This window comes from Ursus maritimus, unplaced genomic scaffold (assembly GCF_017311325.1).
Source record: "Ursus maritimus isolate PB19 unplaced genomic scaffold, ASM1731132v1 scaffold_32, whole genome shotgun sequence".
NCBI classification, from domain to species: domain Eukaryota; kingdom Metazoa; phylum Chordata; class Mammalia; order Carnivora; family Ursidae; genus Ursus; species Ursus maritimus.
This window is the reverse complement of record NW_024425786.1, coordinates 27,915,456-27,932,975: the sequence shown is the minus strand read 5'-3', so window position 1 is coordinate 27,932,975 and position 17,520 is coordinate 27,915,456. Positions and strand designations below refer to the sequence as shown.

Genomic DNA, 17,520 nt, shown 5'->3' with positions numbered 1-17,520 from the left:
GGTTTTGCACCAGGACAGGTACGAAATTCCAGCTGGGAAGATGACAGTGTCATCCCCAAATAAAGAGCTTTCTGGCCAAATACAGGAGTGGGGGAGCTACGGAGATCATGCCCGGATTGAGGTGCCCAGATGTGGCTGGCCAAATGGCTGGGCAGTCAGAGCAGAGAGCAGGGCAGGGGGTCGAGATGTGGGAGTCATCAGCACAGCCTCGGGGGAACCTCGAGAAGCAGCCAGAGGCGGGACTGCTGGGCCGAGGAGAGATGGGGACCTGGGGAGGACCCAAACCACGCAGAAGCGTAAGGAGAGAGGAAAAGAAGGACTCCACAAGGTGTCGCGGCTGCCAAGGCCGGAGAGGAAGGAGGAGAGCCAAGAGAGCATGGGTGACAGAGGCCAAAGGAGGAGAGGCTCCTGGAGAGGCAGAGGCACAGGGTCACACGTGGCAGGCAGGGAGGTCAAAGGAGAGGAGTGAATAGCGTCCACGTGTCGGTGCGAGCAGCAGGGTCAGCCCCAGCCTGAGGCTTCCCGAGTGCTCCTGGCCTGGCCGCCTGCAAACTCGATTCTCTGCGACCCAGGAATCCTGCCCTGGCTGTTCTCCTGAGCCCTGGAATCAGAGGGCAGTGGGTCAGGCAGCGACAAAGCGGGAGCCTGGCTTAAGGGAATGCATAGATGCTCTCCAGGTCACAGGAAGCCGTTAGTTCTCCTCTCTCTCGGTTGTCACATGTCACTCAGAGCAGGTGAAGAGGTTTCCCTGGCTCATGGATGGGGCCAGACCAAGACGGAGGACAGAACAGGATGGAGACAAGGAGTCGTCTCGGGTAGCCCTGGCATGTCAGCCCTTCTCTTGTGAGAGAAGTAGCATGGCCCGGACACGCCCTCTGCCCCTTGTCATGCTGAGTGCCGAGCAGAGAGGATGGCACGGCTCCAGGTGCCCACCGCCCCTGCCTGACCCTTCTTCCAGACAGCGTGTGCCTGATGAACGGCTCTTGGCGTGGGCTGGGCACACGGAGCAGGCGTCGAGGAATGAGGGTGTGTGAGTGAGCACATGGACTCACACCCCTCCCCAGAGACATGGCTGTGGGGTCCTGACTATTGAGCTTCCCACCCTGTGCAAGCAGAGGGTCAGGTCTCAAGGCTACGGCCCCATCATTCACTGTGTCCCCTGCCATCCAACCAGGAACCAGATCTTAGTTCTGGCCTCCATGCGTTCGTGGTGGGAGGAACCCCACGCCCCCGTTTGTGTAGCCAGGAAAGCTCTGGCACACCACCTCCCTCAGGCTGGCCAGTGCCCTTTGAAGCAAGGCATGCTGGGAGCTCACCCAGGGCAGATAGAGGCCTGGGTGGGATAGGGCAGTTGAGGGCTGGGGATTTCCCGATGGCATGCAAAGGTGGACTCGTGGTAGGGCAGCCGGGTTGCCAGGGCAATGACTGAGGAGCTCTGGGGAAGCTCAGGAGCTGCCTGAGAAGGAGCAGGGAAGCAGGCCAGGGATGCAGGAAGGACCTGGGCCACACTGAGAGTCACCAGAGAACTGGTAGCTGCCAGGACCCAGCCAGCCAGAGACCAACCTGGGAAAGACACGGAAGAAGCCTGGCTGGACGTCGGGGTCCAGACAGCCAGAGGCCAGAGCAGTCAAGGCACAGTTACAACGGACCTTCCAGGGTGAAGGGGGTTGGAGGGAAAAGAAGGGCAGAGGGAGTAAGAGGAACATGCTGACCCCCCTGCTGAGGGTCACCTGCTCCTTCTTCCGTTCCACGGAACTTTATAGAACACTGTCTCAGCCTGGTTCCTGGACAGCAGAGTCTCACGCAGGACTCATTATTGAGCCCACCAGCACTGAGTGTGACCAGTCCCTGAGCCGACACCCTAGAAAAAGCTTGCAGAGTGTGTCTCGGGATGAGGGGAGAAGGGGGGCAGCTTTGTCCCGGGGTTCCTGACTGCCATGCGTTTCTGGGTTTAGCACGGCAGGCATGGGAACCAGTGGGGACCCCACAGCACACCCACAGCGGGCCAGGCGGGTAAGAGGTGAGGAGCTGTCAGCTTGTGCCTACATGAGGACGGTCCGAGCCAGAGCGCCCAACCTGGGGCTCAAGGGCAGGGGTCCTAACCTGGCCCCTACAGTGTGCCAGACCCGCGGCGGTGACTAGAGAGATGGGAGCAGCCAAGGGAGAAGTCCGTGGCCCTCGGCCCCTTCCCCCATCCACGGGAACAGACAAGCCAAGCTTGTTGTGAAAGTAAGCGCCATGCTAGCACTGAGGATAGGGCAGTGAACAAAACAGGCAGGATCCCTTCCCCGAGCCTCGGGGTCTCACATGCTAGTGGGGGAAGCAGACAGGAGTGCATGGACGGATGAGTCCGTGTGACTCTTCAGCCTGGGTACATGTCCCGAGAGAGGAGTGAGTCCAGGTAAAGGCTTCCCTGGCTCGCAGACCAGTGCCTGCACGGGGAGCCCTTGGCTCAGAAACCAGTGGGGAGTGGCCGCTGGTCCATCCCAGGAAACCCTGGAGGAAGGTGCTAGAGACTTGGGAGAGGTGGGAGTAACTCCTGAGATGCCTTCTCTGCCCCGTGGCCAGCAGCATACAGAGGAATCCCGGGAGGAGGCCTGGGTCATTTCTGGGTCCCTGGTGTGCTGCAGCAGGTGGCAAATGTGGGTAAATGAAGGAGGTCACAGACTTGGGAAGTTGTCTCCCGACATGGCCAGTGAACCCACGCACTGTGGTCTCCCCAGCCTCCAGGCAGGCTGGCAGGTGCGATAGGAAGATCTGGTCTCAGACATATCACCATCACCCCACTGTGTCCCATTTTCTCCCAACCAGGAAACAGACCTGGACTCTGGCCTGTACACACTGGACCTGACCCATGTTTCCAAGGCCAGGGAAGGTTCTGCCCCAGCCCCCACCTCCGGCCCCCTCCCCAAGCCTGGGCCAGGGCACTTGCAAGCTAGGCCTGCTGGGAGCTCACCTGGGGTGGGACAGAGTCCTCGATGGAGCAAGACAGGCTTGGGGGTGGGGGAAACAGATGAACCCAAAGGGCGGACCCTCCCCAGGGTGGCCAGGCAGCCCAGGGCAATGACCAGGGAGGGACGTGGAGCTGACGACGTCACTAGGATCTGCCTGAGGAGGGCCCTGAGGACGGGTGAGGGCGTTCAGTGAATAGGCCAGAAGTGAGGGGCCCATCGAAGGCCAGGGTGCAGGGAGCAGAGGCCTAACTCTGGAGGAAGGCTGGTCAGAGACAGGCATGGGGGTGGGCAGGACCTGGGCAGACTGACACGGGGCATGTGGCTTCGGGGAGAATGGGGGTGCTGAGTAGAGAAACGGAGGCCAGGGCTCAGCCCCTTAGGCTGTGGAAAGGGTTGGTCAGGACCCTTGGGGGTATTTTGTTGCTCAGTCTTGAAAAAGAACTTTACTGAGCCCCTTTTTGGGCCAGGCGTTGTGCTCACCCGAGGGACACGTCCATGTGCGATCCAGTTCAGTCCCTGCCCTCCTGGAGCTCACACACCAGCAGATGAGCGAGGTGTTCAACAGCGACTTACGAATAAGAATTTAGTTGTGATGAGGGCACTAAGGAACAGCACGGGGCGGGGGGGTGCTATGGGAACGTATCACTAGGGCTTTGCAGCGTGTGGAGGGAGACGGGGCTCACTGCCCCCAGCAACTTGCTGGGCAGGACCAGTCTGGGCTAATGCCACCTTCGGGGCCCCATGAGGCGGGGACAGGAACATGTGGTTGGAGACGGAGCTGTGGCCTGTCCATCCTGGGGTCCCTGGGGCTCTGAAGTAGGGAACACCCACCCTTCCTCCCTGAAGGAGAGAGTCTCAGCAGCTCTCCCAGGCCAGGGAGAGGCACAGGCATCCTTTCTCCCTGGCAGGCGACCGCTCGGGAAGCCAGCGTGTGAATTACAGGTGTTAGGAGGTGACCCGTCCGTTGATACTCAGGAACTTACTGGCGCCGCTTCCCCTCCGTTCTGAGGTGTGGGTTGTTGAGGCTGTTGGTTGTCAGGTTAATGTCCATGGGCTTTCAAGGAACACTGGGTTTTCTTAAGGCTGGAGCCTGGGAGTCATCAGCGGACGCCCTCCATGACTTGCTTCGCCCCCTGGTAAACTGCCGCGTGCTCAGCCAGCCGGCTCTGCAGACATGCTTGCTGGGTGTCTCTCCTACGCATCCCCACTCTTCAGTTCCAGAGTCGACAGATGACGGGCTGTGAGCCAGGCACTGTGCCAGGCCCGGGGCGCACCGTGGTGGAAAGACACAGGTTCAGACCCTGCTCCCATGAGCTTGTGGTCCAATGGGGGAGAAATCACCAAGCCTCTCTAAAACCCAACTGTGGTCAGTGCTAGGAGCAAAAATACTTGTGCCGTGAGAGGAATCACCAGGCAGACCTGACATCACCTGAGGATTTTGTGGACGTAAACGAGCTGAGATCTGAAGGAGAAGTAGGCATTAGCTAAACAAAGCGTTTGTGAAGGAAGAAGTTCCAGGTAGAGGAACGCGCATGTGCAGAGGTCCTGAGGTGAGAGATAGCTGGGGTTGGGGGTCTGAAAGAAGCTAGTAGAAAGCGAACAAGGGGACATGAGGTAAGGAAAGGCTGGAGAGGCGGACAGGGCCGGGTCTGCACTTTCCAGCTCAGTAGCCACCAGACGTGGGGTTATTTAAATTTAAATTTAAATAAAAATAATTTTTAAAATTCTCTCATTGGCAATTAATTAAATAAAAGTATGAACTCAGTTGCTCAGTTACATAAGCCACATTTCAGGCTCCTGGCCACATGTGGCTAGCGGTTACCCTGTTGGACAATGCAAATAGAGAACATTCCCGCCGTTGCAGAAAAGTCCTCTTGGACGGAAAGTTCTCTTAGATCATGAAAGGCTTAAGGAACCCCTAATAAGAATGTTTTATCCTAAGGGCAGAAGGAAGTCTTGCTGTATGTGAAGCAGGGTTGGCAGTGGGGGAATTCCAGCTGGGGCAACACCACTTTGAGAACAGACTGGAAGGTGAAATCCAGGGAGAGCACATACGTGGGCAGAGAGCCAGCAGACAGAGCCCTGGGGAGAAGTCCTGCATGCGTAGTGGGAGTGAGACTGGCTTTCTTGGGGGCTGTGGAAGCAGAAGCAGAAGGATGTGGAGGGAAGCGGGGGTGAATCTGGATGTCCCACAGCCGTCGGGCTCAGAACCCAGCCAGGCAATGCAAAGTGTGTGCTGGGGAGACCCCGTGGCAGCCGTGGTTGGCAGCCAGAGTCAGGTTTGGGCCTCTGGGAATGCAGCCCAGCTTCAGGGCAGGGCAGGGTGGGCCCAGCCGCAGAGCCTGCTCATTTCAATGGGGCAGTGAAAGGAGCTCCGTGCATCCTGCCCAGGCCCTAAGTGGCAGGTGTAGGAGTGACCCAGGGCTGTCACAGCAAATGACCACAAGCTAGGTGGCTTAAAACAACAGAAATGTCTTCTCTCTCAGCTCTGGAGGCCAGAAATCGGAAGTCAAGGTGTTGGCAGAGGGGACCAACTCCCCTTGGAGAGAGAATGTGTCCCATGCCTCTGCCCTGGCTTCCGGTGTGGCCGGCATCCTTGGTGTTCCTTGGCTTGACCCTGCATCACTCTGGTCTCTGTCTCTGGCATCACAGGGCCTTCTCTGTGTGTCCCTGTGTGTCCCCTTCTCCACTTATAAGGGCCCCAGGCCTAGCATGTCAGGTTCACCCTAATCTAGAATGACTTCCGTCTTAGCTTGAGTACTTCCACAAAGGCCCTGTTTGCAGAGCCTCCAGATTGGTGAACTCGTGGAGAGGCGAGGAGAGTGGCGTGCCCTGAGAGAGAGAGGACGTGGGAGTCTCGTGCGCTTTCCCACGCACCTTACCCAATGCGTCGCTTCCATGCAGCCGTTCCTGTGTTCTATTCTTTTCTAGTAAGCAGTGACCTGAGTGGCTGCACCGTTTTACGTTCCCACCCACAGCCTAGGACAGATCCGGTGACTCTGTATCCTCGTCAGCACTTGGTATTATCGGTATCTTTTTTTAATTTTGGCTGTTTGGCTAGGTATGCGGTGGTAGTACGGGCATTTGAACCATGTGGGAGTGTTGCTGGGGACACGTGAGGGCACAACGACGCGGAGACCAGATGCCCACAAGCTCCCACCAGGAGCCATTGCACCGTCGGAACCCGCGGGACTGCTCGCCCAGGAGCGTGGCTGCTGAGCACGCTGATGAGTTTCAGGGCACGCAACGGCAGCCAGGGAGAGCCCGCTCTTTGGGGAGGTGAACACGCCCTCTGAAGATAGAGCGTATCCTCCCTTTGCGCAGCCCCAGATACTCCCCTGGCAAGCTCTCTGATGCTGTTTAGTCTCAGCGGTAAGAATAAAAGACTGTTTTAGCGGGGGGAGAAAAAGAGCCTATTTCCAAGTAAGGTCACATTCACGGGTACTAGGGATTAGGACTTGAACATGTTTGGACGGGGGCGCGTAATTCAACCCCCTACATGTGGCTCGCATGGAGGTCTGAGGTCACGGTGAAGTGGGTCCAAGTACTGGCTTAGACATTGACCAGCTCGGAAGGCAGCTATGCTCACTACTATGCCACCAACACTTGTCACCCAGACAAGGAGAGCTTGAACAAACCTCCTAGCCTGATGGAGCCATAGCACCCTCGTCTAGAATGCGGTGGTAACATTTGCTGCCACCCGGGGCTGCTGGGAGGACCCTGTATGGCAGTACAGATGGCACGCTTCACCGTGCTTGGCGTATAGGACTCATCCAGGAACGATCGTGGTTCCTACGGTTTTACCTGTAGCAGGTCCCAGTCGGAGCAACAGGACACCCTGGGGGATCCCCACCAACAGGCAGAGCACAGAGATGGGGAATGTGGTGGAGACCATGTCCAGAATGCAAGTAGGCAGGTGCCGACAGGGACATCAGACACAGGCACAAGCTGGGGTTCAGGGGCAGATCTTTTCCTCAGGGAGGACCCTTGGCTTAAGAGAAGGCTGAGCAGTGGTAGGTGGCCAGACGTGGGACCGCAATCACAAGTCTGTTCTTAGGATCTGAGAGGAGGTTTTCCTGGTTTCACTTTCTGGGACAAGGCTAGTGTCCAGCCAGCGGCCAAGGTGGCTGGATCTCTGGGCCAAAATATAGAGCTGCAGCTGATTAAGTCATTCTTGCCTTCATTCTGGCTGCTGGGGACGTGGTGGAGCAAATGGTGCCAAGTGACCCCATGCCAGTATGGAGTAGAGTAGGAGAGGCTGGCGGCAAGTGGGTCCTGGCAGATTCTTGGGAAGTGGAAAACTGCTGTCCTGCCCAGTGTAGAGGTTTAGAAAAAGTATGGAAGGTCCTCAGGCAGACAGGGCCAAGAAATGACCAGTAAGACCCATGAATGTGTTGGACAAGTCAGAGGTTTGGTTTGTTCAAGGACATGACTACAGTGAATATGAGAGCAAAGGCCTTGGATCTTCTCTGAGCCTCAGTTTCCCTCCATAAGAAAGAGAGGGTTGGAAGAGATGTCGCTCATCCAGCTCTGACAGCCTATGATTTTATGAATCATCCTCAAAGAAAACTTGCTCCAGTGGGAAGAACCTGGCAAGGTTGGGCCTTTCCTGCTGCGTAAGGAGCTGACAAAGCAGAGGCTTGACATCTATTCCACTCTTTCAAGGAAAGTTGGACAAAATAATGCCTTTTTCAGAGAAATCGTAACCAATGGTGAAATGCAGTGTTTCCTGCCTAAACCAAAATCAAAGTAGAGAATGCCAGCCTTCCTGAAGCCCAAGGGAAAACACGCATCAAAGCTCCCCATGAAGAAGGGCAGGTTGACCAGCTGACTCTCTGCTGTAGCACAGAATGCTGTGGATGCCTTGCTTCCCGACCTGTGAGACCTCCTGACTTGTGAGACCTGGAATGCAGGAAGCTGGTGGGAAGATTCTGAAGGTTTCAGGATGGTGCTGGGGAAGAAGGAGGTCCTGCAGCCCTATAGTTGGCTTCCTCGCCAGTCCTGGACCGCGTCTCATGAAACAAGCATGGCTGCAGACACTCCAATCCTCCCGTCACTAATTCCTTCATCCAACTTGCCGTCAAAGCCGGAGGAAGATTGGCACCATTGACTTGGATTTTCTTCCCAAGAACCCACTCCAAGCTCCAGAAGCCATTCCCAGAGACCAGCCCCATATGAACAGTGATGATGACTTTGGAGTCAGAGCAGAGCCTCCCAAAACAAAGTGCTTTGAAGGGACAAGGCCAAGGGAGGCCAAGTTCTAGAATCAAAAGCCCACTACACCCCTCTTATGCCAACATTATAGAGGATCCTAGAACTCAGGAATAAAAGGAACTTTCCAGGATGTCCCACCCTGGTCCCCACTCCACCAAGTCCTATTGACATCCCCCAGCGGGGGCTCACTTGACCGGAAGCTCTGTAAGAACAGGAGCTGGGTCTCCTGCTTAGCCCTGTATCCCAGACCGGAGCATAGTAGGTATTGAGCACCTTCCCTGATAGTTCTCTCCTTCTGTTGCATTCCTTTGTACACACCCTAAGGGCTCCAGGGGGCCAGGGTGGCAGCTGCTGGGCATTTCTTCTTCCTCTGCCTTCAAAGCTAGGCAAGTTCCAACACACACGTTCAGAAATTGACAAAAGGAAGGTCCCAGTATGAGTGTCCTTTGTAATAGGCTCCTCCTTCCTGTCCATCCCAGGTTCTAAGGTTCACTGAACCCTTGGGCTCCGAACGTCAATCATCGGCTGTGGGGGCTGCCAGTAAAAGGGAAAACATTGGGGTTGAAAGGTTAGGGTTGTGTGTTTGCCAGCAACCCCCCCTCCAGCCTGAGGCACCTGCAGGGTCTACCCGGATTAGGCTTCCCTTCCTGATTTCAATTTGGTTGCTCGTTACTATTCTAGGATTGGTGAAGTCAGAGATGGTGTTAACAGCTACCATTTAGGGGTCCCTGGGTGGCTCAGTAGTTAAGCGTCTGCCTTCGGCTCAGGGCGTGATCCCGGCGTTCTGGGATCGAGCCCCACATCAGGCTCCTCTGCTGGGAGCCTGCTTCTTCCTCTCCCACTCCCCCTGCTTGTGTTCCCTCCTCTCGCTGGCTGTCTCTCTCTCTGTCAAATAAATAAATAAAATCATTAAAAAAAAAAAAAAGCTACCATTTAGTAAACAGTTTGATTCATGTCCGTCTCCCCCACTCAATCGTAAGCCCCGGGGCAGAAACCAAGTCTGCTTGGCTTAGCTCTGTATTCCTAGTGCTTAGCAGAGCTCATAAAACGAATGAATGAATGAATGAACGAACGAATGAATGAAGCTGGACCAAGTCATTGAGTGAGTGCCTAGAGACTATTGCCTTGGAAAGGGGTCTCAGAAGCAGCCACCCCACCTTTGCAAAAGGGTCTTTAGTGCTGGTTTTTAGGACCTGACCTCTCTTCCTGTCCTGCCCACCCCAACTCCCGGGAGTGATAACTTGGTTCCCATTCTGATATGTAAATACCCACAGGAGCCCTCCCAGAGGGAAACGCTATTAACAAACAATATGGCAGAGGCTGAGATGGGGTTTGGGAATGGACAAACAAAGAGGTGCCTCAGCTACGGCCAGACTGCACTTAGGAAGTCGAGGGTCAATAAGCAGAGAAGACAAAAAGTCACATGGGCACACATCCTGCATTCAAACTGAGCAGGTTAGGACCTTGCCATGGGGCAGAGCAAGTTTCACGGTGGTTTAGCATTGAATGTTATCAGGGAGGGCTTCTTGGAGGCGGTAGCATGTGCAAAGAAATATGGAAAGTGATAAAGAGACAACAGAGGGAAGGCATTCTCAATAGGGCGCGGTGTGTGCAAAGCATGGAGGTGAAAAAGGGAATGTGGGAAACAGGAAGCAGTTAAATGGGGCCTCATGGAGCAGGAGAGCAGTGGGGAGGAGGCTGGGAAGATGGGAATGAGGGATTACAGATTTTTAATCAGGAAAATCTCACACCAAAGAGATAGACCTTTAATTATGACCCCCATTAAAATTGTGATGAGCTTAAATTGACCAGCATAGGAACATTCCTAGCCTTCCCCAACCCCTTCCTTTCTTCGTCGTCTTTGCCCTCTTCCCTCCCCTCACCTATTGAAGAGGGCTCTGGACTCACCTCCCCCACCAAAGAGGGTATTATTTTTGCCCAACTGGATTTGAGGCTTTTAGGATGTATAGAATATCGAGAACAGGGAGAAGCAGTCAAGAAGTGGCTGGGAGAGGAAAGCAGATTCCAATAAGGTTTGTTCTGGATTCTGTGTCCTCTTCATGATGTTTGAAAGTCACCAGTAAAGGACATGAGCTATTTTTAAATATTTGTAGATTGCTGAACTGTATGTTTGACAGCGCACCATTCTGAGAATGAACCGCATGGGTATCGTTTTCCTAGGATTCCACTCTCTGCATGTCGATACCACGGTCCTCTTCCTGAAGGCCGTGAGCTCGTGGAGAACAGGGGTTCAGTCTCATCCGTCTCTGTCTCCCCAGCACGCTGGGCATGGCCTGGCACAGGAGAAGGAGCTGTCAAGTGACCCCAAGGCCCTGGAAATGGACTCCACTCCCTTGCCTCCCCTCCCCCAAGAAGAGGTGCCTGTCCCCTGCTAGTCTGAGGCTTTGCTCATGCCTGTCTGTGTGTGTCTCTCTCATCGCAGAAGGCGGATCTGGCCGTGGCCCCCCTGACCATCACCCATGTCCGCGAGAAGGCCATCGACTTCTCCAAGCCCTTCATGACGCTTGGAGTGAGCATCCTGTATCGAAAGCCCAACGGCACCAACCCCAGTGTCTTCTCCTTCCTCAACCCCCTGTCCCCAGACATCTGGATGTACGTGCTCCTCGCCTACCTGGGGGTCAGCTGTGTCCTCTTTGTCATTGCCAGGTAAGGGCCGTGCCTTGGCCGGAGCGCTGGCCCAAGGTCGGGGCTTCAGGGAGCCGGACGGGTCCCCACCTCGTCAGTCCTTAGCAGAGAAGGCCCCGGGTCAGGCCACTGCTGCGGCTGCTCTTCTCTCTGTCGCTGAGGCCAGATTCCTTTACATCCCTCGAGGAACATTCCTTACACCCGCCTCCCCCTGCCCCGAGCTTGAATCCCCCAGGTCTTCCCCTGGTCCTTGTCCATGACCGGGAGGCAGCAGTCATATCCCAGGCCCTGTGAGCAGGCTTGGAGAGGTTAAGTCATTGCCCGGAGCTGCACCCCCTGGGCCAGGCACCCAGGACAACAGACTTAAGTCCATTGCGTGGTCCAGCGAGTGGACTGAAATGTGGAAAACAGACTGTCTGCTCGGTCCACACAGCAGGAGGAATCGTGCCATATAAACACACACGTGCACACGTGCAAACACTCGGCACGTACATCCCTGCCCGTAACACACGCTGGCAACCCCCTAGCATGTTCGGTTGTTCGCACGAAGGAGACGCAACACACATACTTGCTGGTGGATGGTGGGAGGAGCTCACTAGGGCACAGGTTTGGCTTGGTGTTTGCTGAGCACCTGGTGTTTGCCAAGCACCGTGCTCTGTGCTTTATAGGCATTATGTGACATAATTCTCTCAGCCCCCCACCTCCCTGAAAGGGAGACATCTGAGGCTCACTGAGGCCATCCTAGCAACAAGTGACGGGCATTTGAACTCCATCACCTAGGGTTCTATCTGTAATCCACATCCCTGGCCACCTAGACATTTGTCCTTTGCCCTGGCCCCAAGGTGCTGGCTCCTGGGCCCTGGGCCCTCTGCCCCCTCCTTCCAGGCTCCAGCCCCAGTCCCTGCCTCTGTTCTTTTTTCTCTAAATCCTAACAAGGTGCAAAGAGAGACTTCTCTGGAGAGGCAATCTGAGATCCAAGGACTTCGTGTTTGGGCCTTATTTTCTCCTGAGTCTTCTTTGAAAGCCTTCCTCCCACCCTGCTCCCTTTCGTTCCCTCCTCCCACACAGAGAGAGACCAAAGGGAAGGATGTGAGGGATGAAATTGTCCTGTCTCCGAAACCCTCGCTGGCCAGCCTGCGGGAGAGACCTTCATTACGCCTCTTCCTCTAACGGCCTAACAAGCCTTTGAAAGCAGGAGCCACTCTCCAGAGCTCTTGCCATAATTTTAGCAGCTCCAGCCCGCTCTGGGCTCCCCTCCCCCTGGAAAACAGCTCCAGCTTCTCCAGCATGACTCCGATGTGCAGCCAGTCCCCCTCCGACTCCTGGCCTTTCAGCCTGCTTCTCACCTCCTGCCTCCTGACAGGGACGGTAGGGGCCTCCTTCCCCAGGTTCGGCTGGGAAAACTCTCTGGAAGAGATGGGACTTCTGTAGCTGCTGGAATGACCCAGGACACCTGAGGGGACAGGAAAGGGACAAGGGACCTGGCCACAGGGCCATGAGTAGCGTCATAGTACAATTATCATATATGTAACACGTAATTCATACCCACTCCTTCTCATCCTTACAAAGGCCCCGTGAGGTGGGGCTAGTTCTCCCCACTTCACAGAAGCAGCAGATGAGGCTCAGGGAAGCTCAGCCAGTGCCCAAGGTCAGAAAGCTTGTCCTTACAGAGCCGGACTCCCGAGCAAGACATTGTCCATTTGAAATCGGGGTAGTGCGCACAGGTGCCCACGGGGCCAGACAGGAAGCGTGAGGGAGGGGAGGCGGGGAGGGGGAGAGCCCGCAGCGGCCTGGAGGACACACACCTGGCCAGAGACGGCGCTCGGCAGGAATGTGGGGCCGGTGCTGCAGCGTTCATGGTGTTTAGAGAGAGACTCAGGTTTTTTATGTGACACCTGTGGCTTTTATAGGTAGCCACTAACTCGCTTTTCTTCTGACGCGGTCAGAGTCGAGCACCGCACATCTCTAGGGTGGCTGTGGCCCTCTGTCCCCTTCCGTGTGGCCTGTGTCCTTCTTACCGCTCCATGCTGGCAGCTGGAGAGCTGGACGCTGCTGCCCGAGAGATGGGGTCGGCGAAGCGTGGGTGGGGCCCGGGCCCCCGCAGGGCAGCCGTGGCAGGTACAGGGCTGGCTGTCTTGCAAACTGGCCTGGCCTGGCCTGGGTCTGTCTAGCACCAGGAGTCCACGCATTGACCAAGGCCTTTCTCTGCCACCGGCACAGTCTGCTTTATGCCTGGAGAGGTAGGAAGACAGAAGGAGGGAGAGAGGGTGCGTTCTCACCACGGAGAGCAGGACAGTTGGCGCTGACGGCAAGAAGATGATCCTACATGCCTGATCCCGGAGGCCGGGCTGAGGGTGAGCTGCCCGCCCCGCCAGCTCCTGGGGGTCACGGTCCCGTCACATCTGGGGCAGATCAGCATCCCGGGGAAGAGATGGTCCCAGCCAGCCGGTGCTCCGTCTACACCTGTCACTGGGGCTGGACGTCAGCTTCTCCCATGACTGGAGACCGAGTATCGCTAGGTCAGCCTCTACTAGCTCCCACCTACGTGCAAGACTGACGGTGCTTTGCAGCTGCGAGCCATGAATCCAAGATCCGTCACTAACTCCGGTGGCATCTTCCTTACTGTCCAGCATGCAGCCCGCCCCTGTTCTCCCCTGTGGCCTTGGGGTTAGAGTCGGGACCCTCCAGCTCCCTGACTGCAGGGGCGCCCTCCCCTGACTGCTCCAAACCACCTCCCCGTCTGTAAAACGGGCCCCCGTTGCACTGTCCACCTCAAGGGGTAGCGAGGAGCTGGGTCCTTGCGGCACTTGATGACCGAGAGGCCCGTTCTAGAGCCAGGCAGTTTGATCATGAGAAGCAGGTCCACCCCTGGGAATTTATCCTCTTGAAAGTCACCACTGAACCCCATGTTACAGTCCCCCCAAATCTAGAGAGCCTCTCCTAAGAGGATAGGGCTGCCCTTCGGCACGGGTGCCCATGGAAGTGTCCCCAGGGCTGTTTCTTCTGGCACAGTGTGCGACAGTGGGGGACGGGGACGGGCCAAGCACCGGCCACAGAGAGGGGTTGAAAACACTCTCTGAAGTAGTTGCAAGAGTAAGGCAGATCTGGAAGAACAGATCTGGAAGGAGGCTGGTGACTTATTAAGTGAAAAGTCCAAGCTCTAGGTAGCACTATGGTAGGACATTTTCTTGTGTTTAAAACCGGTCACAGGTATCGTGTACGTGTGTAAGACACGCAGGGCTTGTGAGGTCTTACCCGAAATCATCTTCACTGTGTCTCCCCCCACCCCCAACCTTCCAGTGTGCTCAAAGCTGAGGCTCTCCTTGCCCCGTGAAAGTCTGGCCAGGGTCTGTTACTTTTTGGCTCGCTTCCAGGTCACAGAAACCCCAGGTTTCTCTCTAATCGCAAACACTGTTCCAATTCAGAAATTAGAAGGTTGAGTCCAGTAGAGTCCTCGACATCTCTACCTTTGTTCCCACATCAGACCTCTGGTTGGTCTGCTCCCCCAATCAGCACGTGGCCTCCCAGCAGCCCCTGCCGCATGGCCTCTCCCTGTCACAGTCCTGTTGCCCTTCTCGGACAGGACTCAAGGTGCAGCTGGGCTGGATCTCTCTTCTGCTTGGGCCCATCGGGTCCAGGGAAACACTGTTGGCCCAGTGTCCTTACACCTGGCTGTGTCTGGGCGTTTGGGCCAATGTACCGCAGCAGGGACTCCCCCTCCTGCGTGCACCTGGGAGGCACGCGTCAGCCTGACCCCCACCCGCCAGACCCCCGGGAAGGGCCCACCAGCTCCCTCGGCAGTCCCGCGGACACCCCTCTCCCAGAACTTCACAGGGGGAATGCGGGGACCGCTGAATGCACTGCTCTCCCGAGGCTTTCTCCAGAAGCTTCCCATAGCAGCCTCCGCCTCTCCTCTCTTCAGCCTTTATCTCCTCCTTGTAGATTTGTAGAGCCTCTAGCCAGTTCGTGGTCATTCCCTTTGAATATCCCCGTCTTGGTTTGAAGCCTCACTTCAAAATGTCATCTGTGTGGCATCTTCCCACTTTGTGAAAACAAAATTCTTCTCACGCGAGCTTTGGTGATCAATGTATAATTTATTAAAGCTTTTAAAAGGGGGATAGAAGAGTCACAATATCCTACTGAAAGCATATCATACATTAAAAAGCAAAACAAAATTCTGCTGGACGTGCCTCTCCTTCTGGGCCTGTCATCTCAGCATCCTCCCCCACGCCAGCCTCTCGGGGGCTCTCCCCAGCGTCTCCCAATCTCCCCAGAGCTCTCTAGCTTCCTCGCCTGGAATTCGTGCGGCAAACAAAGATCCCTCCGGTTATCAGGACTTCTCTTCCTTAGAAGGCAGTGGGGGGCTTTAAGGAACAATTGTGCCCTGTCATACAGATATTTGTATATTCAGAGAGAAAAATCTGCACAATTATGTAACACATTGTTCTCGCCAGGGGTGGGATCCCGGAGTACTTGTGCTTTTTCATTGTTTTCTTCTCTACCGTTTGACTATTTTATGAAGCGTATGTTCTGCTTTTTTCCATTTTAAGTATACAAGTAATGGAAAAGCCCATTCTCACTTTTAAAAATCCATCTAATCCACGTAAAGCAACAGGCTGCCCTGAAATTCCTGCCGCCCCCCTAACTCCCCTCCCCAGAGGTAAACGCTGGTATTTTTAGATCGCAGTCTTTCCAGACTCTTCCAACATGTTTGTATACACACACACGTCAAGAGGCGTAGAGCTCTCTCTTTAGGAATCTATTTATATAAATGTGATCATATTGTTCTTATTTTTCATCACTTTTTTTTTTTTTTTTAACCAAACAGTACGGGTGGAAGATCTTTCCCTGTCAGTACATCCAGACACCTCTCGTTCTCTGCTCTGCGCCGTGGGACGCGGCGGCGCGCGCTTCTGACGGAGTTTGCTTCATCGTTTTGCTGTTGAAGGACATTTAGGCTGTTTCCAGTTTTCCGCTATTACAAACAATGCCTTGATAAACAGCCCCGCGCACTTCTCTTTATGCTCGTGTACGGGCGTTGTTTCTCGGCTGGATAATGAGTCGCGGAATTGCTAGGTTGAAGGGCATGTGCGCTTTTAATTTTAAGAGATGCTGCGGAATTACTTTTACAACCAGAAAAGGGCAGTAACAATCAAGAACAAGAGGCAGAATGGCCCTCATCCCCATTCCCTGCCTCCCCAGCAGAACACTAAGTAAATCGGTGCTAACGTAGCACATCGACGTCTGCTAAGCAGGCAGCCGCCGTGGCACGGGCCCCTTTCCCTCCCGACTCTCCGCAGCCCGCCCCACCGCTCCCCTCTCCCTGCTGCAGGTTCAGCCCTTACGAGTGGTACGATGCTCATCCCTGCAACCCCGGCTCTGAGGTGGTAGAAAACAACTTCACTCTGCTCAACAGCTTCTGGTTCGGGATGGGGTCCTTGATGCAGCAAGGTAGGTGCCCTCTCTCCCCGGGGCTCTCCTCTCCAGGGGTGGGGGTGCCTCCTCTCCGGAGTCAGCAAAGCCCGCCCAGCCTCCAGAGCAGCCTCAGACCTGCTGAGCTGCCAGCAGGTTGGAGACCCCTGGAGACTTGGGGGTGTACACTTGTCCCAGGTCCCCGTCCTCCCCCCCGTCCTGTGGCCGGACTGGCTTGGGGTCTGAGGCTAAAGCCATCTCCCCCGTGACATGCCGGGCTCAGCCCTAACCTCTCCTCCTCCAGCTGCGGTGGACATCCAGCATCCTGCTTGCTGGGGCCAACCCCACTGATGGCCCCATCACCTTAGACACTGGCTGGGTCCAGTTGAGCAGAGGATGGGGGAGACTGGAGGCAGGGAGGCTGGGTAGGAAGCCATTGCAGAAATGAGAGGATGAGACTTGAACCGGGATTGTGGCCATGGGGGTAGAGGACAGAGATGGACTCCAAGAACTTGATGTAGCAGGGACAGGACTCGGTGACCACCTGGCCATGGGGTGCCTGGGAGTGAGGTGGGGATATCAGCCTGAGTGCATCAGGGATGGTATGCACAGAAGGACAGCGTTTTCTGATGCCCTCTAGAGGGAGGGCTGGTATATTGCCCCAGACCCTGGCCTGGTGGCCTACCCTTTGGCCAGCTCCGCAGCTGCTCAAATGTCTCAGAGAGCAGAGCACCCGCACTGGCTGCAGAAACACCATGAGCTGAAGGGCAGGTGCCGGGAGAGTAGCCCTCCTCCCTGAGGAAACCGCCCCCAAGCCTTGCTGGGCAGGAGCCACGAGCTCATTGTTTCTGCCTGTCGCGTCACATGTCCAGAGCCTCTTAACTCCAGGAATGGGATAGGAGGATGGGGGTCGAACCAAAGTCTCTGCCTATATTAGGATCCCACTAAGGAACAGTGGGTGACAAGGGGGCAAGGAGGGGAAGGAGATCCAAGGGGCCAAGAATTCCCTGTCCCTCACTCACCTGCATGTGTTCTCAAGGCCCAGGCCAAACCCTGGCCCTCAGTAGACATCCATCCGCAAAGGCCAAATGAACGCTATTATCCCAGCGTGTCCCTGGGCTGGGCGCTGGAATGAAGGAGGAAGAGGAGAGAGAAATCTGCCCCCAACTCCCCAGCTCGAGCGATCTCCCAGCCATGACAGAGGCCAGCCCAGGGGCCTGGGTAGCCATCCAGCCGAGCCTGGCCCAGTCCACCAGGCCAACAAGTCCTTCTCTTCTTGGGGGGGGGGGGGGGC

General features: G+C 55.8%; 1 protein-coding gene across 1 annotated transcript in view; it reads left to right on the top strand.

Annotated features, from left to right (window-relative positions):
• Positions 1–17,520, top strand: part of GRIK3 (glutamate ionotropic receptor kainate type subunit 3) — a 217,511-nt gene that overhangs the window by 181,867 nt on the left and 18,124 nt on the right. Inside the window, exons 11-12 of the mRNA XM_040619278.1 lie at positions 10,612–10,835; positions 16,147–16,265. Coding sequence (XP_040475212.1) covers positions 10,612–10,835; positions 16,147–16,265 — 343 coding nt within the window. The remainder of the gene's footprint in view (positions 1–10,611; positions 10,836–16,146; positions 16,266–17,520) is intronic.